Consider the following 21,771-nt stretch of genomic DNA (forward strand, 5'->3'; position numbering starts at 1 on the left):
ACACCATGCATGACATCAGACAGACGCGTCACTACGACCAGAGTCCAGAATCCGACTGTAGAACAGACAAGCCCGGTTCACAGTTTAAGCAGTGACCACGTTAACTGTGACTGACAGGCGCCTGTGGTTGTCATGGTTAGCAGGTGTTAAAACAGGAAGTAACGGAGTCGTCCTTTTAGTTTATTTTATGTCAAAAACAACCGACCTGTTGTAACCATGACGACCACAGACCCATTTGGCCAAACTTGGTCAAATAAGAACGTTTGTTGTGAACAGAACATTTGGAAAACGTTTGTTATGAACAGGAGGAGAACGTTTGGAGAATGTTCATGAATGATGTCACACTGGGTCTGTTTGATGTTTTATTTCATAATAAATGTTACAATAATATTTTTATAACGTTTGGACAAATATAAAAGACAAACAAAGATTTTAGTGTCAAAAACTGAAAAGATAAAAAAAAGCTGTAAAAACTTTATTTACAGGAACAGTAGGCGGCGCTCAGGAGCTCTGACATCAACATTCAGGCTCCGCCCTCACAGTCCAGGAAGTAATCCTGACCAATCAAAACTGGATTCATTTTTATATTAAACTTTATTGTTTCTGTTACCATGACGACCCAGAAGTATCTGGACTAAGTGCTGATGACGATGATGTAAACAGGAAGTGTTTTGGAGCCGTCTGATTCAAAATAAAACTTTCATAGAAGTTCCTGATTGGTCAACAACACTTCCTTAAAAGGAAACAAAGGTTGGGTGGGCGTGGTCTCTGTGATGAGTGACAGCTGTTTGTTTTTTTTTTCAAAATAAAGGTCAGTTTTCCTTCAGAATTTGTCAGTTTGTAAAAAAATAAAAGCATAATAAATAAAAACAAACATGTTAGTGTTAACAGCTGATGTGGGCGTGGCTTAAAGTCTGACTGGTCAGCAGTGATTACCTGAGCTGAGGTCAAAGGTCAGACGGGTACATGCTAAATTGTTAGCACTGTTAGCTCTATTACCTGTTTCAGTGTAGTCATGACTACATGACGGCTGAGTTAGCTAGCTACATGCTAACCTGCTGACAATGCTAAGTGAAGTTCGTAGTGTGACATCATCACCACCTCTCAAATGAATCCTTTGGTTCCAGCTGGTTTTAGTGTTTCACAGACGTTTAGTGTTTTAAAGAACTTTGACACCTGCTGGCCCCGCCCATAAATGGACCACGCCCACCAAACGACCACGCCCACATGAAGCAGGTGACTCTTGTTTGCTGATGGCACTCTGCTTGTTGAGGACGTGACTGAAATGTCTTATTGTCTCTGATGATGTCATCACTTCCTGATGTTGGCGAGGAGTGTAATGATGTCATCACTTCCTGATGTTGGTTAGGTGTGTGATGATGATGTCATCACTTCTTCTTGATGGCGGCAAGGTCTCGCTGCAGCTCGGAGAACTTGGGTCGGTCTTCAGGATTGTACTGCCAGCACCGCTGCATCACTTTGTACACGTCGTCAGGGCAACGCTGAGGACACGCCATCCTGTAACCTAGCAACCATGAGGACAGAGGGGGAGGGATTAATCTCACATTTCCATAGTAACAGCCGACATTACTTCTTTTTTCAGTGAGCTGATCAGGAGTCCATTACAGGTGACGCTAAACTTGGAACGTGGGATGTGGCCTAATGCCTGACAGGTGTCGTACCTGTTGTATCCGCTCCTGTACCTGTTTAGATCTCAGTCTGTCTGATCTCAGGCGTTTACCTTTCTCCACCTGCTCTCGAGCCTGCTGATTGGTCATCCCAGGATAAGGACACACCCCCAGACTAAAGGTCTCCCACAGCAGGATCCCGTAACTCCACACATCACTCTCTGAGCTGTAACGACCTGCAACAGCCAATCACAGAGCAAGCAGGAGACATCAGCAACCAATCACAGAGCAGGTGTGTAAGCAGATTAATATCATGTTGTTACAACCAGGTGATTCAGAAGAGATTCAGGTGAGTCTCAGGTGAGATTCAGGTGAGTCTCAGGTGTGCACCGTAGTTGAGTGCTTCTGGAGCGGTCCATTTGATGGGGATCTGTTTGAGTCCAGATGAAGAATAGATTCCGTCATCCTCCTGACGACTCATGCCAAAATCGCTGATCTTCAAGACACTGCCCTCCCCAACCAGACAGTTCCTTGCTGCTAGGTCCCTGAGAGACAGACAAATAAACGTGTTCACTGTCTGTCTGCAGGTTGTGGTGTGTTTAATGTCTGCAGGACATTGCAGTGCTCACCTGTGGATACAGTTCTTACTCTCCAGGTACGCCATGCCGGCAGCAGCGTCCACCGAGAAGCGAATGAGCTGCTTCGTCTTTAACTCGTCCTTCTTCTTCCTAAGGAAGGACAGGAAGTCTCCACCTGACAGACACAGCACAGGGTCACACAGACACAACAGACAAAAACAACTAACACTGTGTCAGCAGTGAATAAGCTCCACCCACCAGGAACAAGTTCCATGACGATGTAGATCGGCTGTCGCTGTGTACAAACACCAATCAGCTTCACGATGTTCGGGTGGTCGTACTGCTTCAGGATCCTGCAGCCAATCAAAGACAGGCACCATGAGACACCGGCCTATCACAGACAGGCACCATGAGACACCGGCCAATCCCAGACAGGCACCATGAGACACCAATCAATTAAACCAACCAAACAATCAATCAACTAACTAGGCCCACTAAACCAACCACCCAAGCTAACCAACGAAACCAACCACTTCTAACCAACTGATGTACTAACTGGTGTATTGACTGATGTATTGACTGATGTATTGACTGATGTATTGACTGATGTACTGACCCGTGTATTGACTGACGTATTGACCGGTGTACTGACCGGTGTATTGACCGGTGTATTGACCGATGTATTGACCGATGTACTGACTGGTGTACTGACCCGTGTATTGACCGATGTATTGACCGGTGTACTGACCGGTGTACTGACCGATGTATTGACCGGTGTATTGACCGATGTACTGACCGATGTATTGACTGATGTATTGACCAATGTATTGACCGATGTACTGACCCGTGTATTGACTGACGTATTGACTGACGTATTGACCAATGTACTGACTGATGTATTGACCGATGTACTGACCCGTGTATTGACTGACGTATTGACCGATGTATTGACCGGTGTATTGACCGATGTACTGACCGGTGTATTGACTGACGTATTGACCGGTGTATTGACCAATGTACTGACCGATGTATTGACTGACGTATTGACCGATGTACTGACTGACGTATTGACCGATGTACTGACCCGTGTATTGACTGACGTATTGACCCGTGTATTGACTGATGTATTGACTGGTGTATTGACCGATGTATTGACTGATGTACTGACCGATGTATTGACCGATGTATTGACCGATGTACTGAACGGTGTATTGACTGATGTATTGACCGATGTACTGACCGGTGTATTGACTGATGTACTAACTGATGTATTGACCGATGTATTGACTGATGTTCTGACCCATGTATTGACCGATGTACTGACCGATGTACTGACCGGTGTATTGACTGATGTACTAACTGATGTATTGACCGATGTATTGACCGATGTATTGACTGATGTACTGACCGATGTATTGACCGATGTATTGACTGACGTATTGACCGATGTACTGACCCGTGTATTGACCGATGTACTGACCGATGTACTGACCCGTGTATTGACCGATATATTGACCGATGTACTGACCCGTGTATTGACTGATGTACTAACTGATGTATTGACCGATGTATTGACTGATGTACTGACCCGTGTATTGACTGATGTATTGACCGATGTACTGACCGGTGTATTGACTGATGTACTAACTGATGTATTGACCGATTTATTGACTGATGTACTGACCGATGTACTGACCGGTGTATTGACTGATGTATTGACCGATGTACTGACCCGTGTATTGACCGATGTACTGACCCATGTATTGACCGATGTATTGACTGATGTATTGACTGACGTATTGACCGATGTACTGACTCGTGTATTGACTGACGTATTGACCGATGTACTGACCCGTGTATTGACCGATGTATTGACCGATGTACTGACCCGTGTATTGACCGATGTATTGACCGATGTACTGACTGATGTATTGACCGATGTACTGACCCGTGTATTGACCGATGTATTGACTGATGTACTAACTGATGTATTGACCGATGTACTGACCGGTATATTGACCGATGTACTAACTGATGTATTGACCGATGTACTGACCGGTGTACTGACCGATGTACTGACCGATGTACTGACTGATGTACTGACCGGTGTATTGACCGATGTATTGACTGATGTATTGACCGATGTACTGACCGGTGTATTGACCGGTGTATTGACCGATGTATTGACTGATGTACTGACCGATGTACTGACTGATGTATTGACCGGTGTATTGACCGATGTATTGACCGATGTATTGACCGGTGTATTGACCGATGTACTGACCGGTGTATTGACTGGAGTATTGACCGATGTATTGACTGATGTATTGACTGGAGTATTGACCGATGTATTGACTGATGTATTGACCGGTGTATTGACCCGTGTATTGACTGATGTATTGACCGGTGTATTGACTGATGTATTGACTGGTGTATTGACCGATGTATTGACCAATGTATTGACGGAGCTGACCTGGCCTCAGACAGGAACCTGATCTTCAGCTCCGGAGGTAAATCTTCTTTACAGGTTTTGACGGCGACCGGTGTTTTGTCTCGCTGTAGCGTCCCTTTAAATACCTCACCAAAGTTACCCTGGCAACCAGCAGAGAGCAGGGCATGATGGGACATGGAGGCACAGAGACAAGGTGAGAGCACTATTAACAACTGTGGACTGAAGTAGACTGATAACAAGAGGAAATAGGAAGTGAAGTCACCTTCCCCAGCAGGTCTCCCAGCAGAACGTCCTCATGGTTCAGGATCCATTTCTTATCCTGCAGACAGAAAACACACTCACTAATATGTGTGTACGACGTGTGTGTGGATAAATATGTGTAGAATATATAGTGATGGTTGCCTTGATGACAGGGTTGAGCAACACGACTCCAGACTTCTTGGTGATGACCTGTTTGGTGGAGAAGTGATGCTCGATAAGCTGAGGGATGGTAGAGAAGCCTGTCCCTTCAAAACGGTACTGACTCTACCAGAGAGAGAGAGAGAGAGACAGGCAGAGAGAGAGACAGGTAGAAAGAGAGACGATTTACCAGTTAATGTTTTACAGTATATGAACATGTAAACTCTGTGTGTGTGTGTGTGTGTGTGTGTGTGTGTGTGTGTGTACATACGTCGGCGTACTGGATGATGAAATGGCGTCTCTGCTCGTCAGAAAACACCGACAGGACGTACTCGCCCGGTTTACCGTGACTCTCCCTCACCAGGAAGTCTCCCTGTTGCCGTAGTAACTCCTGAGCCTCTGTCCGGGGGATGGCGCCGTGATACCATTCCTGTTCTGCCAGGGGGCGCTCTGACGTGGGGATGACATCAAAAAACTGCTGCAGGAAGGAAGACACAACAGGTGAGATCACACTGTGATGATGGGTCAACCAGTGTACCAGAACCAGAACCCTGGAGAGGAGACAGACTCACCGAGGTGGACGAGCCCAGCATGGCTTTAGGAGAGCGAATCATTCCAGCCAGAGAGTGACGGAGAGTATCGAACCTTGAACTCTTCTCCTTAGACTTGTCCTGAACACACACACACACACACACACGGTGAACATTAATCAATAGTTAGTCAAAAGTTAGTCAAAAGTTAGTCAAAAGTTAGTTGGAGTATTTACGGTGGAGCCGACGGAGCGGGCGTCATCCTCGTATGGCAGTGTGGGGGGAGGAGGAGGCGGGGGCGGGGAGGCAGCAGCGGCGGCCATCTTGGCGTCCAGCAGGGCCTTCTGTGAGGCGAGGCGGGCCTCAGAGCCGCGTAGTGATTGGACGGCGTGATGGAGCTCGAGGAGAGACAGTTTCTGACTGAGCAGGAGGACACAGCTGACAGAGAGACAGGTGAGAGAGAGACAGGTGAGAGAGGGAGGGACAGACAGACAGTTACAGACAGTTACAGACGGTTACAGACGGTTACAGACAGACAGACAGAAACAGACAGACAGTTACAGACAGTTACAGACAGACAGTTACAGACAGTTACAGACAGACAGACAGATAGACAGAAACAGACAGACCGTTACAGACAGTTACAGACAGACAGACAGACAGTTACAGACAGTCACAGACAGTTACAGACAGTCAGACAGTTACAGACAGACAGACAGACAGAAACAGACAGACCGTTACAGACAGTTACAGACAGTCACAGACAGTCACAGACAGTTACAGACAGACAGACAGACAGAAACAGACAGACCGTTACAGACAGTTACAGACAGTTACAGACAGTCACAGACAGTTACAGACAGTTACAGACAGTCACAGACAGTTACAGACAGTCACAGACTAGGGATGCATGATATTTATCGGACCGATAAAATATCGGCCAATATGGGGAGAAAATTTATCGGACCGATAAAATATCGGCCAATATGGGGAGAAATTACATCATTTTTTATTCAACCCGATCATTTTAGGTTCATTTTAACCGATAAAAGATCCGATAAATTAATGAAATTGGGGAAATTGTTTGCAGGCCGGGTATTAGCCTTATTGGCAGGACCCAAGCCAGGCCCGTCTCTGCCAGACTAATAATAAACATGTCCTCACCAGTGTGGCAGAAGATAACAACAGCATTGCTGTTTGCAAAACTTGTTCAGTGACGATTCCGAGAGGAGGAAAGAAGACTTCACGTTTTAATACGACACCAGGTTTGAAACATGCGATATTAAAAGAATATGAAGCAGCTAGCGGTGCTGCTAAGGCTAAAACAACACAGTGTGAATGATTGACACCTGTCACATGTCGACCAATCAGAGTCAGGAGAATCGATTAGTACCGCCCACATTCACCTTTGACCCACCAATGACGATCCAGAATGAAGTAGACCCAAAGGTAGTATATCGCAGCAAGAGGTCTCACTTCACTGTCAAAGCCTCTTTGTCTTTATCTAACAACCAGGAGCTTCATGACTGATTCAAACTAAAACTAAAACACATGACATAGCAGGAGACATTAGCAGGAGACACAGCAGGAGACACAGCAGGAGACATTAGCAGCGTTTTTCCGCGCTGGAATAGAACTTTTGACCGCGAAACAGCAAAGAGTGTGTACATACTGTATCGTTTTGTGGATTTTTTTTTCTACTCTTTGAGGGGTAGCTCGCCGAGTTTTCATCGCACATGATGAGACACATATCTTTGTAATCAGCGGAGTCTCTGCTTTCACGCAGCGTTTGTGTGGTTTGGTTCAAGTGGTGAAATTAGCAGAAGTGCTAAAGTGGACATGCGCTGTTTCCGTTTTTCTGTTTTTGTTACATGCCCAGATAATTGCTTGGGGATTGAACTATGTTTCGTTTGGGTAGCAATGCTTGGAGTTTTTAGCTGAGTTTCTCCGTCATGTTGGTATGCATGTCAGGATTGATGCTTCCTAGCAGACGCTGATCATCTGTATTGTGCATGCATCTCACTCTGCTTTCGGGTTGAAATATGAATATGATCATCAGTTATCGATATCGGTTGAAATTTTTCATATCGTGCATCACTATTACAGACAGACAGTTACAGACAGACAGAAACAGACAGACAGTTACAGACAGACAGAAACAGACAGAGACAGACAGAGACAGACAGACAGACAATTACAGACAGAGACAGACAGTTAAAGACAGACAGTTAAAGACAGTTACAGACAGACAGTTACAGACAAAGACAGACAGACAGTGACAGACAGACTGTCTCACTCGCTCTTCCTCTCTGCACTCTGCTGACTCGTCTGGATTTTAGTGTCCAAGTCTTCAGCTAACGCCTCTTTAGTTCTCAGATTCTGCTGAGTCAGCACCAACTCCTCCGTCGCCGACGACAACCTGAAAACACGAACACAGCTCTGAATGTTCAGCACACCCACCCACCCACCAGAAAGCTGGTCACTACTCGCTCACATGGATGACAGAGATTTACTACAGGACACTTTTACTTTGGCGGGATACAGGAAACTGTGTGGCGAGCTCACATGGCCTGCAGGCTGTCGGCCGTAAGCGTGTTCCAGAGGATCTCATTGGCCGGCAGGTTGTCTGTCTCCTCCAATAGAGATGCATCAAACTCCACACCTGCCTCAGGAGTCTCCTGGGACCTGAGGGGCAGACACACCGTTACTATGGTAACCAGAAAGAAAACTGACGAGCCATTACGTTGGTAACCACAGTCTGACCTGTAGGCTTCAATAAAGTGTTGGTATTCAGCCAGCGGGTCGATCTGCTCGACGGCTGCCGAGATCTCCTGATGAACCTTCACGATCTCCTCCGTCAGCAGACTGCTGATCTCACAGTACTCCTCCAGGATGCTTTTACTGCAGCAACACACAGGAAGTATATATAGACCATGCTTTTACTGCAGCGTGGTGTCACGGCGTTGTTGGGTCATGGTGTCATGGTGTCATTGTGTTGTGGCATCATAGTGTCATGAATCATGGTGCCATGGTGTCGTGGCATCATGGTGTCTTGGTGTCTTGGCGTCATGGTGTTGTGGTGTCATGGTGTTGTGCATCATGGTGTCGTGGTGTCGTGGCATCATGGTGTTGTGGTGTCTTGGTGTCGTGTAGTCGTGGTGTCGTGGCGTCATGGTGTTGTGGTGTCGTGGCGTCATGGTGTCTTGGCGTCATGGTGTTGTGGTGTCGTGGCGTCATGGTGTCGTGGCGTCATGGTGTTGTGGTGTCTTGGTGTCGTGTAGTTGTGGTGTCTTGGCGCCATGATGTTGTGGTGTCGTGGCGTCATGGTGTTGTGGTGTCGTGGCGTCATGGTGTTGTGGTGTCGTGGCATCATGGTGTTGTGGTGTCGTGGCGTCATGGTGTTGTGGTGTCTTGGCGTCGTGGTGTTGTGGTGTCGTGGCATCGTGGTGTCTTGGCATCATGGTGTTGTGGTGTCGTGGCATCATGGTGTCTTGGCGTCATGGTGTTGTGGTGTCGTGTAGTCGTGGTGTCTTGGCGCCATGATGTTGTGGTGTCGTGGCATCATGGTGTCTTGGCGTCATGGTGTTGTGGTGTCTTGGTGTCGTGGTGTCTTGGCGCCATGATGTTGTGGTGTCGTGACGTCATGGTGTTGTGGTGTCGTGGCGTCGTGGCATCATGGTGTCTTGGCGTCATGGTGTTGTGGTGTCGTGGCATCATGGTGTCTTGGCGTCATGGTGTTGTGGTGTCTTGGTGTCGTGTAGTCGTGGTGTCTTGGCGCCATGATGTTGTGGTGTCGTGACGTCATGGTGTCGTGGCGTCATGGTGTTGTGGTGTCATGGCGTCATGGTGTCTTGGTGTCGTGGTGTCTTGGTGTCTTGGTGTCATGGTGTCTTGGTGTCGTGTAGTCGTGGTGTTGTGGCGTCGTGGCGTCATGGTGTCGTGGTGTCTTGGTGTCTTGGCGTCATGGTGTTGTGGTGTCGTGGCGTCATGGTGTCGTGGTGTCGTGGCGTCATGGTGTCGTGGTGTCGTGGCGTCGTGGTGTTGTGGCGTCATGGTGTCATGGTGTCGTGGTGTCTTGGTGTCATGGTGTTGTGGTGTCTTGGTGTCGTGTAGTCGTGGTGTCTTGGTGTCTTGGTGTCGTGTAGTCATGGTGTCTTGGCGTCATGTTGTTGTGGTGTCTTGGTGTCGTGTAGTCATGGTGTCTTGGTGTCATGTTGTTGTGGTGTCATGGCGTTGTGGGGTCACGTGACTCACAGGGCGAGTGTCATGTCCTCTTGCATCCTCTGCAGAGCATCAAGCAGGGCGGGTGCAGCGTGGCGTCTGTGTTCGTCCTGCTGCGTTCGAGCACCGCACACTGCTAACACATACTGGTTGTGAAGGTTGTGGAGCTTCGCTGTCGCTTTGTCATAGCGCTCCCGGGCACGCTCTGCCTCCCGACCTGTGATTGGACATTTCATTGTAATTTACAAAACAATGACAAACATTCAAAAACACTTGTGTAACGTTGAAATAATGTAGAAACCTTTGGACAGAGCCTCTCTGTACTTCTCTTTGGCGTTGTTAGCATCGCGGCTCAGCTGACGGTATGTCACCTTCAGTTTGTCGAGGTCACTCCTGGTTACCTGGCAACAGCAACAGGAACAAGAGTTCAGAGATGTCATTGAATGGACATACCTGGTTAACGTTGTGACATGGTTGCAGGTTGATTAGTGTGTGCATTTCCCAGCATACCTTGTGGTTGTGGCTCTCCAGCTGCTGATGAAGACTCTGGTAGCTCTTCTTTACCTGCTGCTTGTCCCGGATCAGCGTCGCCAGGCGGTGCAGAGGACCAGAATTCAGGTCATCAGCATGACTCCGCATGACCCGCCCCAACGCCTCAGTCTGACGAATCACCTGAGACCAGGACTGACCACAGAGAGACAGACCAGGTGTGACACAGAGAGACAGGCCAGGTGTGACACAGAGAGAGAGAGACAGACCAGGTGTGACACAGACCAGGTGTGACACAGAGAGACAGATAGACCAGGTGTGACAGAGAGAGAGAGACAGACCAGGTGTGACACAGAGAGACAGACACAGAGAGACAGACCAGGTGTGACACAGAGAGACAGACCAGGTGTGACACAGAGAGACAGACCAGGTGTGACACAGAGAGACAGACCAGGTGTGACACAGAGAGACAGACCAGGTGTGACACAGAGAGACAGACCAGGTGTGACACAGAGAGACAGACCAGGTGTGACACAGAGAGACAGACCAGGTGTGACACAGAGAGACAGACCAGGTGTGACACAGAGAGACAGACCAGGTGTGACACAGAGAGACAGACCAGGTGTGACACAGAGAGACAGACCAGGTGTGACACAGAGAGACAGACCAGGTGTGACACAGAGAGACAGACCAGGTGTGACACAGAGAGACAGACCAGGTGTGACACAGAGAGACAGACCAGGTGTGACACAGAGAGACAGACCAGGTGTGACACAGAGAGACAGACCAGGTGTGACACAGAGAGACAGACCAGGTGTGACACAGAGAGACAGACCAGGTGTGACACAGAGAGACAGACCAGGTGTGACACAGAGAGACAGACCAGGTGTGACACAGAGAGACAGACCAGGTGTGACACAGAGAGACAGACCAGGTGTGACACAGAGAGACAGACCAGGTGTGACACAGAGAGACAGACCAGGTGTGACACAGAGAGACAGACCAGGTGTGACACAGAGAGACAGACCAGGTGTGACACAGAGAGACAGACCAGGTGTGACACAGAGAGACAGACCAGGTGTGACACAGAGAGACAGACCAGGTGTGACACAGAGAGACAGACCAGGTGTGACACAGAGAGACAGACCAGGTGTGACACAGAGAGACAGACCAGGTGTGACACAGAGAGACAGACCAGGTGACACAGAGAGACAGACCAGGTGTGACACAGAGAGACAGACCAGGTGTGACACAGAGAGACAGACCAGGTGTGACACAGAGAGACAGACCAGGTGTGACACAGAGAGACAGACCAGGTGTGACACAGAGAGACAGACCAGGTGTGACACAGAGAGACAGACCAGGTGTGACAGAGAGACAGACCAGGTGTGACACAGAGAGACAGACCAGGTGTGACACAGAGAGACAGACCAGGTGACACAGAGAGACAGACCAGGTGTGACACAGAGAGACAGATAGACCAGGTGTGACACAGAGAGACAGATAGACCAGGTGTGACAGAGAGAGAGAGACAGACCAGGTGTGACACAGAGAGATAGACCAGGTGTGACACAGAGAGAGACAGACCAGGTGTGACACAGAGAGACAGACCAGGTGTGACACAGCGAGACAGACACAGAGAGACAGACCAGGTGTGACACAGAGAGACAGACACAGAGAGACAGACCAGGTGACACAGAGAGACAGACCAGGTGACACAGAGAGACAGACCAGGTGTGACACAGAGAGACAGACCAGATGTGACACAGAGAGACAGACCAGGTGTGACAGAGAGACAGACCAGGTGTCTCACTATTTTCTGGTTCTGTTCCTAAAGCATGGAAATCAGTGCTAGTTACCCCTTTACACAAAGGAGGAAATGTAAATGAGCTTAACAACTACAGACCAATCTCCAAGCTACCTTGCTTAGGCAAGATGTTGGTTCTTTTCTCTCTGCAAACAATATTTTGAGCCCATATCAGTCTGGTTTTAGAGCTGGCCACAGCACCATTACTGCTGCAACTGCTGTTGTAAATGACATAGCTACTACCATAAACTCAAAAAAAAAACATTGTGCAGCTCTATTTATTGATTTGTCAAAAGCTTTCGACACTGTCAATCATGTTCTCCTTCCAGAAAAACTTTCTCTTTTGGGTTCTGATGATGTTCCTTTAGATGGTTTCAGGATTATCTGTCTGACAGAACACAGGCTGTAAAGTTAAATGGTTTGACTTCTAAGGCATTAAGTCTAAGAAACAGGGTTCCACAAGGCTCAATTTTAGGCCCGTTATTGTTTACTCTTTACATTAATGATATATGTGATTCCCTAGAACATTGCAAATTCCATTTTAATGCTGATGACACAATCCTATATGCCTGTGCTGAAACCATTGAGAAAGCCGTTTTATACCTTCAGTCTGCTTTTAACTGTGTTCAGAATTGTTTTAATAATCTTAAATTGGTTCTTAATGAATCAAAAACTAAATTCATGCTTTTTACGAGATCAAGTTTGTGTGATCTTAATGTTTTTAGAATTTGCTCCCTAAATGGACCCCAGATTGAGCAAGTTGCACATTATAAATATCTGGGAATCTGGTTGGACAATAAGCTTTTTTTTTTTAAAACACATGTGACTGAGCTCACAAAGAAGGTAAACATTAAGCTGGGTGCCTTATATAGAATCAGGTCTTGCCTTTCTTTTGAGAGCAGAAAGACCATTGTTGAAACAACCATTTTATCAATTTCAGATTATGGAGATATCATTTACATGCACGCATCTCCATCCACTCTGAAAGCTCCTGACACAGTTTACCATAGTGCTGATATTCCTGGTGATCGTTTTAGAACTCATCACTGTAAACTATATGAGAGTGTAGGATGGTCCTCTCTCCATGAGAGGAGGGAAAGACATTGCCTCCTTTTTATTTACAAAGCACTACAAGGCAAATTACCATCATACCTCACTCTCTCTCTTTTAAATTTTAGACACCACACATATAGCACAAGGTCACAGGGTTTTATAACACTGGAAATACCCCAAATAAGATCAGAGGCTGGCAAATTAGCTTTTCAGTTTTATGCACCCACTAAATGGAACCATCTGCAAGAGACACTGAAATTAGACCAACTTGTGTCTGTAAACCATTTTAAAGTTTTAATACATGATATGTGTAATATACAGTGTTCTTGCTTTAACTGATTTAGTTTTAACTGACCTTGCTTTAAACTGTGTTTTAACTTAATCTTGTTTTAACTGTTTTATTCTGATCTTGTTTTTAAAATGATTTTCTTCCTAATTTTTTTTTTCCGTTTAACTATGCTTGGGCTATTTATTGTATATTGTTCATGTTTGTTGTGATCAGGGCATTGCTGTAAAAGAGCTATTTGCTCAGTCAAGGTTTCCCTGAATAAAGATAATAAAATAAAAATAATAATAAGGTGTGACACAGAGAGACAGACCAGGTGCGGCACAGAGAGACAGACCAGGTGCGACACAGAGAGACAGACCAGGTGCGGCACAGAGAGACAGACCAGGTGTGACACAGAGAGACAGACCAGGTGCGGCACAGAGAGACAGACCAGGTGCAGCACAGAGAGACAGACCAGGTGTGGCACAGAGATAGAGACAGACCAGGTGCGGCACAGAGAGACAGACCAGGTGTGGCACAGAGAGACAGACCAGGTGCGGCACAGAGAGACAGACCAGGTGTGGCACAGAGACAGACCAGGTGTGGCACAGAGAGAGAGACAGACCAGGTGCGGCACAGAGACAGACCAGGTGTGACACTGATCAGGACTATATGGACAATTGGATGTTCTCACCTTGCTCACAGTGCTGACGTAATCAGCAGCTTCCTGTTTCTCAGTTTGCTGAGTCATGCTGAGCAGCAGAGCAGCGTATTCTTTGTCACTCTTCACTCGTAGTGTCATGAAGCGCTTCACTGTCTCCAGCAGCTAGAGGGCAACACAAACATAGTCTATATTAGAGAGAAAACAAGAAGTGACCATTCAAGTTCAAGTCGGCTTTATTATCAATACTGCAATATGTACAAGACATACAGAGAATTGAAATTGCGTTTCTCTCTGTCCAAACAGCACTAAACATGAAATATAAAATACAAAATATATGTGAAGACGTTAAAAAAATATGAAATAAAAATATGAAATAAAAATAAAAATATATACAAGCTAAACAACATCCGAGGATAGAAAAGTCTGGAGATATAAATAGTATAAACCGTATAAGGAGAATTATCAATATAAATAACCGTACTCAAACCAGGTACATTATTACTGCCTCCAACCCCTGACACCGACATACATCAAACATTTTTTCAGGAGAGCACTAACATTAAACCGTACGGAACAGGAGAGCACTGACATTAAACCATACGGAACAGGAGAGCACAGAAACCGTCCGTGCTGTGTTTTAGTCCATGCTGGACGAAGCCTTGGCCAGGCATCTCTTTTCTCCTCTGCGCCCAGCCTTCAAAACGTGTACCACACGTTTAATGTCTTCACGTTAGTTGCAAAATGTCCCAGTTAAAAACAGTAGAAGAGTATGCAGTTGTGTTTCATGTTATTTTGTTCAATTTTAACTATACAGAACAGCTCAGAAAATAAACTGCTTCTGAGCTAACGACCAGAGAGTTCACTCAGCAGTACGTGAGTGCGCATGCGCGTCTACCTCTGAAACACAGTGGTTGCTATGGGGATTGGTGCGTTGATTTAATGCACTGGGATGTTTTCCACAACTGGTCCACAGACTTCAAGAAACGCCACTTGCGCCAGAACAGGACGAACAATAAATTACACCAACGAAATTTCACACATTGTTGTGGTTGGCTGAAACACTTTATACATGATTTAAATATCTGTTAGTTATCATCTACAGACATTTTAAATAAAAATGGAGAGAAACACTACAAAACAGTGAATTTTTTTTATCTCCATAGGCCTACGGGTAGCCTACAGTAAAATATTAAAATGTTTAAGGTTTTGGTAATAGTACTGGCAAGAATTTAAAACTACTTTCACCCCTGCGTACGGAACAGGAGAGCGCTGACGTTACACCATACGGAACAGGAGAGCACTGACGTTACACCGTAAGGAACAGGAGAGCGCTGACGTTACACCGTATGGAACAGGAGAGCGCTGACGTTACACCGTAAGAAACAGGAGAGCGCTGACGTTACACTGTACAGAACAGGAGAGCGCTGACGTTACACCGTAAGAAACAGGAGAGCGCTGACGTTACACAGTATGGAACAGGAGAGCGCTGACGTTACACCATACAGAACAGGAGAGCGCTGACGTTACGCCGTAAGGAACAGGAGAGTGCTGACGTTACACCGTAAGAAACAGGAGAGCGCCGACGTTACACAGTAAGGAACAGGAGAGCGCTGACGTTACACCGTACGGAACAGGACAGCGTTTACGTTACACCATACGAAACAGGAGAGCACTGACGTTACACCATACGGAACAGGAGAGCGCTGACGTTACGCCATAAGGAACAGGAGAGCGCTGACGTTACACCGTAAGAAACAGGAGAGCGCTGACGTTACACAGTAAGAAACAGGAGAGCGCTGACGTTACACCGTACGGAACAGGAGAGTGCTGACGTTACACCGTATGGAACAGGACAGCGTTTACGTTACACCATACAGAACAGGAGAGCACTGACGTTACACCATACGGAACAGGAGAGCACTGACTTCATGGCGTAAGGAACAGGAGAGCGCTGACGTTACACCGCAAGGAACAGGAGAGCGCTGACGTTACACCGTAAGGAACAGGAGAGCGCTGACGTTACGCCGTAAGGAACAGGACAGCACTTACATTACACCATACGGAACAGGAGAGCGCTGACGTTACGCCGTAAGGAACAGGAGAGCGTTGACGTTACACCATATGGAACAGGACAGCGTTTACGTTACACCATACGGAACAGGAGAGCGCTGACATTACGCCATACGGAACAAGACAGCGCTTACGTTATGCCGTAAGGAACAGGAGAGCGCTGACTTTACGCCATACGGAACAAGACAGCGCTTACGTTATGCCGTAAGGAACAGGAGAGTGCTGACGTTACACCGTATGGAACAGGAGAGTGCTGACGTTACACCGTATGGAACAGGACAGCGTTTACGTTACACCATACGGAACAGGAGAGCACTGACGTTACACCATACGGAACAGGAGAGCGCTGTCGTTACACCGTAAGGAACAGGACAGCGCTGACGTTACACCGTATAGAATAGGAGAGCGCTGACGTTACACCGTAAGGAACAGGAGAGCGCTGACGTTACACCGTAAGGAACAGGAGAGCGCTGACGTTACACCGTAAGGAACAGGACAGCACTTACGTTACACCGTACAGAACAGGAGAGCGCTGACGTTACACCGTATGGAACAGGACAGCGTTTACATTACACCATACGGAACAGGAGAGCACTGACGTTACACCATACGGAACAGGAAAGCGCTGTACGGAACAGGAGAACGCTGACGTTACACCATACGGAACAGGAGAGTGCTGACGTTTCACCATACAGAACAGGAAAGCGCTGTACGGAACAGGAGAACGCTGACGTTACACCATAAGGAACAGGAGAGCGCTGACGTTACACCGTACGGAACAGGAGAGCGCTAATGTTAAACCGAAAGGAAGAGGACGTGTGTTCATGTTTAAGTTTGATAAGAGACTTTTAGCAGACTTTAGGATTAACCTAAAGTCTGTGGCTCTTGTTTAGCTGGCTGTTGATTGGCTAAGCTGCTCTGCCTGACGTCTTTCTGAAGATCTAATTGGCCGTGCAGTCTCCATCTACTGTACTCCATCAAATTAATGCAAGGCTAGGAGCTGCCATCCTGAAAAATAAAATAAGATAAAATATAAAAAATAAAACACCAGTCAGAGGGGAGACGACAACACATGATTCATCTGAAATAATGTTCACATACAGCTTCGAACAGAGTCGTACCTTTAACTCCCAGTCCTGGAGTTTCAGTAATCCCTCGTGGGAATTCCTCAGATCCCGACCGAACCCCATCCTGGACCTCACACACACACACACACACACACACACACACACACACACACACACACACAGACAGACACACACAGACACACACAGACACACACTCACAAACACACACTAACAGCGAGGGCAGTTGAGCAATGATTGCATGGTCCTCTGAGGAGAGAGAGAGTAAAAAGTAAGAGAGTATAATATAATTAAATCTAATATAACTAAATAGTTTACGCACTCATTAAACCTTGAACACACCTCCATTAAACCTTTAACAAACCTTCGTTAAACCTAGGGCTGGGCGATATATCAATATTTTAATCAATATCGATATCTTTTAAACACGATATAGCATGAGACCATATTTTTTTTATCGACAGTTTATTTTGCGTTAAAATGACTATACATGTCTTCCCTTGAGCCGCCAGTTTGCTTTTATTTCTCCTCTCCCTCTGTTAAGGTGTCCCAATGCTCGTTGACGTCATCACGCCAGAGTCTCCAATAACTCCAGAAAAAGTTGCTAGCTTTGTCTGTAGTCAGTTTTGAGAAAAAAAAGTATCTCCAGAGGGTCTTAAAAGTCACTAAATACAGTGACAAAGTCGCTAAGTTGTCACCACTGGTTAGTGTGTAAACAAGCGAAGCAGCGGGATTAGAGGTAGTGCACAGGTCTTAACCTGTGTGTCAGCTGTTGCAGTGCATTGTGGGATTTTAAGTGGTGGGAGTGTGATTTACCGGCTGGCCATTAATAACAAATTAATAAAAAATTATCGGTATATATATCGAGTATCGCCATTCAGCTAAAAAATATCGAGATATGACTTTTGATTCATATATATATATATAGTATATAATACAAACCATCATTAAACCTTTAATAAACCTATAACAAACCTTTAACTCACCATCATTACACCTTTAACAAACCTTTAACTAACCTTCATTAAACCTATAACAAACCTATAACTAACCTTCATTAAACCTATAACAAACCTTTAACTCACCATCATTACACCTTTAACCATCCTTTAACTAACCTTCATTAAACCTATAACAAACCTATAACTAACCTTCATTAAACCTATAACAAACCTTTAACTCACCATCATTACACCTTTAACAAACCTATGACAAACCTTCATTAAACTTTTAACAAATCTATAACAAACCTTTAACTAACCTTCATTAAACCTATAACAAACCTTTATTAAACCTTTAACAAACCTTCATTAAACCTTTAACAAACCTATAACAGACCTTCATTAAACTTTTAAAAAACCTATAACAAACCTTCATTAAACCTTTAACAAACCTTCATTAAACCTATAACAAACCTTCATTAAACCTTCATTAAACCTTTAACAAACCTATAACAAACCTTTAACAAGCCTTTATTAAACCTATAACAAACCTTTAACAAACCTTCATTAAACCATTAACAAACCTATAACAAACCTTTAACAAACCTTCATTAAACCTATAACAAACCGTCATTAAACCTTTAACAAACCTATAACAAACCTTTAACTAACCTTCATTAAACCTTTAACTAACCTTTATTAAACCTATAACACACCTTCATTAAACCTATAACAAACCTTTAACTAACTTTCATTAAACCTTTAACAAACCTATAACAAACTTCATTAAACCTTTAACAAACCTATAACTAACCTTCATTAAACTTTTAACAAACCTATAACAAACCTTCATTAAACCTTTAACAAACCTATAACAAACCTTTAACAAACCTTCATTAAACCTTTAACTAACCTTTACTAAACCTATAACTAACCTTCATTAAACCTTTAACAAACCTTTAACTAACCTTCATTAAACTTTTAACAAACCTATAACACACCTTCATTAAACCTTTAACAAACCTATAACAAACCTTTAACTAACCTTCAATAAACCTATAACAAACCTTTAACTAACCTTCATTAAACCTATAACAAACCTTTAACTAACCTTCATTAAACCTATAACAAACCTTTAACTAACCTTCATTAAACCTATAAAAAAACTTTAACTAACCTTCATTAAACCTTTAACAAACCTTTAACTAACCTTCATTAAACTTTTAACAAACCTATAACACACCTTCATTAAACCTTTAACAAACCTATAACAAACCTTTAACTAACCTTCATTAAACCTATAACAAACCTTTGACTAACCTTCATTAAACATAACAAACCTATAACAAACCTTTAACTAACTTCATCAAACCTATAACAAACCATTAACTAACCTTCATTAAACCTATAACAAACCTATAACAAACCATTAACTAACCTTCATTAAACATAACAAACCTATAACAAACCATTAACTAACCTTCATTAAACCTATAACAAACCTTTAACTAACTTCATCAAACCTATAACTAACCTTCATCAAACCTATAACAAACCTTTAACTAACCTTCATTAAACCTATAACAAACATTTAACTAACCTTCATTAAACCTTTAACAAACCTATAACAAACCTTTAACTAACCTTCATTAAACCTATAACAAACCTTTAACTAACCTTCATTAAACATAACAAACCTATAACAAACCTTTAACTTCATCAAACCTATAACAAACCTATAACTAACCTTCATCAAACCTATAACAAACCTTTAACTAACCTTCATTAAACCTATAACAAACCTTTAACTAACCTTCATTAAACATATAACAAACCTATAACAAACCTTTTAACTAACCTTCATCAAACCTATAACAAACCTTAAACTAACCTTCATTAAACCTATAACAAACCTATAACAAACAAACCTATAACAAACCTATAACTAACCTTCATCAAACCTATAACAAACCTTTAACTAACCTTCATTAAACCTATAACAAAGCTATAACTAACCTTTATTAAACATATAACAAACCTATAACAAACAAATCTATAACAAACCTATAACTAACCTTCATCAAACCTATAACAAACCTTTAACTAACCTTCATTAAACCTATAACAAACCTTTAACTAACCTTCATTAAACCTATAACAAACCTTTAACTAACCTTCATCAAACCGGTCAACGCCTCCAAACACTTTAAATTCCATCAGAGCTGAAGCTAGGCTAACGCTAGCCGCTCCTGCCGTTCAAAGTAATGGGAAAGTGAAGCTAACGCCAGCTCTGAAGTTTCCATTGGACTTAAAGGAAAACCGAAGCTAACGGCGTAATGAGGCTGGTTAACGTGATTAAAAGCATCTTTAAAACAAAGTAACAGCTGATCAAACGGACTTTAATCAATACTTTCTCTTCGTGTCACTGTGTTTTCTCCCGGGAAATAAAGACGAGCAGCAGACGGAGGAGTGGGAGAGTCGGGAGGAGGTTCGGTGTTTGTCGACTTCTCCTCGGCTGTTTTCAGCCGTATTAACGCACCATGGAGCGGGTTCTTTCGGCGGCAGCCTCGCTGTCCGGTCACCGCGGTGCTCTGCCGTCCTCCGCCGAGCTCATTTCCTCTTCTTCCCCGTCTTTTTCTCCTCCGTCTCCCCGGCTACTGCTCCTTGTCGTCCGGCTATGGAGCTAAGCGGCTAACGGCTAACAGGGAGGGGCTTCCGCGGGAAACGGAAAAGGGTGAACATGGAGCGGAGGACGCCGTTACCGGGCCGGAGACATGTTGGATGTCTGAGGAGGGAACGGACATGAGGACAGAAGGAGTTAATGAAGGTCCACATCACAGGGACAGACCCGGACCCGGAGCAGGACCCGGACTCTGATCCAGCTTCCGGTCTTCATCCGTGATTCAACAGATGATTCCCGCGTTCAGCCATCAACTGTCTGTACAGCAACTAGCACAGCACCACAGACAGCACCACAGACAGGACCACAGACAGACAGGACAGGACCACAGACAGGACCACAGACAGACAGGACAGGACCACAGACAGGACCACAGACAGACAGGACAGGACCACAGACAGGACCACAGACAGACAGGACAGGACCACAGACAGACAGGACAGGACCACAGACAGGACCACAGACAGACAGGACAGGACCACAGACAGGACCACAGACAGACAGACAGGACCACAGACAGACAGACAGGACCACAGACAGGACCACAGATAGACAGCACAGGACCACAGACAGACAGGACCACAGACAGACAGGACATGACCACAGAATGACAGCATAGGACCACAGACAGACAGGACATGACCACAGACAGGACAGGACCACAGAATGACAGCATAGGACCACAGACAGGCAGGACAGGACCACAGACAGGACTGAAGAACACAGACACAGTTGGAGGTCTCTGTAAACCTGGTGTTATATAATTAATATAAATAAAGTCAAATGATCAGAATTATTTTGTATTATCTAACCTTTATTTAACTTGTATCTAACCTTTTATTTAACTTGTATTCTCACTGGTAATAGTAATAATGAGAAGTCCCCCGGCAGTCCTAGCAGCATAAC

The 21,771-nt window shown here is 44.9% G+C and overlaps 1 protein-coding gene across 3 annotated transcripts; it reads right to left on the bottom strand.

Annotated features, from left to right (window-relative positions):
• Positions 1–575: 575 nt before the first annotated feature.
• Positions 576–21,205, bottom strand: fer (fer (fps/fes related) tyrosine kinase). 3 transcript variants are annotated; one of them, XM_019266553.2, is made up of 20 exons: positions 20,725–21,205; positions 17,281–17,493; positions 14,120–14,251; positions 10,319–10,492; positions 10,110–10,209; positions 9,842–10,025; positions 8,351–8,488; positions 8,153–8,272; positions 7,884–8,006; positions 5,824–6,025; positions 5,630–5,728; positions 5,329–5,532; positions 5,061–5,183; positions 4,921–4,977; positions 4,680–4,798; positions 2,465–2,559; positions 2,258–2,381; positions 2,019–2,173; positions 1,742–1,864; positions 576–1,525 (listed from the first exon to the last, which is right to left on the bottom strand). In XM_019266553.2, the coding sequence occupies exons 2-20, from the start codon at positions 17,347–17,349 to the stop codon at positions 1,389–1,391; spliced, it is 2,478 nt and encodes an 825-aa protein (XP_019122098.1). In that variant the 5' UTR covers positions 17,350–17,493; positions 20,725–21,205; the 3' UTR covers positions 576–1,388. The 3 variants fall into 3 exon arrangements, with proteins under 3 accessions (XP_019122098.1, XP_019122096.1, XP_019122097.1); XM_019266551.2 differs by having other exon boundaries at positions 5,329–5,535; XM_019266552.2 differs by lacking the exon at positions 20,725–21,205 and adding an exon at positions 20,360–20,708 and having other exon boundaries at positions 5,329–5,535.
• Positions 21,206–21,771: the final 566 nt, after the last annotated feature.

This window comes from Larimichthys crocea, chromosome IX (genome assembly GCF_000972845.2).
Source record: "Larimichthys crocea isolate SSNF chromosome IX, L_crocea_2.0, whole genome shotgun sequence".
NCBI lineage: Eukaryota > Metazoa > Chordata > Actinopteri > Sciaenidae > Larimichthys > Larimichthys crocea.

Excerpts from the sequence above, each read along its gene's own strand:
- fer (XM_019266551.2), bottom strand. The coding sequence starts at position 17,349 with ATGGGGTTCGGTCGGGATCTGAGGAATTCCCACGAGGGATTACTGAAA. Across the intron at positions 6,026-7,883 it reads AGTGCAGAGAGGAAGAGCGA|CTGTGTCCTCCTGCTCAGTC; the intron begins GTGAGACAGTCT and ends TCTCTCTGTCAG. Across the intron at positions 4,799-4,920 it reads TGGGAGACCTGCTGGGGAAG|GGTAACTTTGGTGAGGTATT; the intron begins GTGACTTCACTT and ends GCTGGTTGCCAG.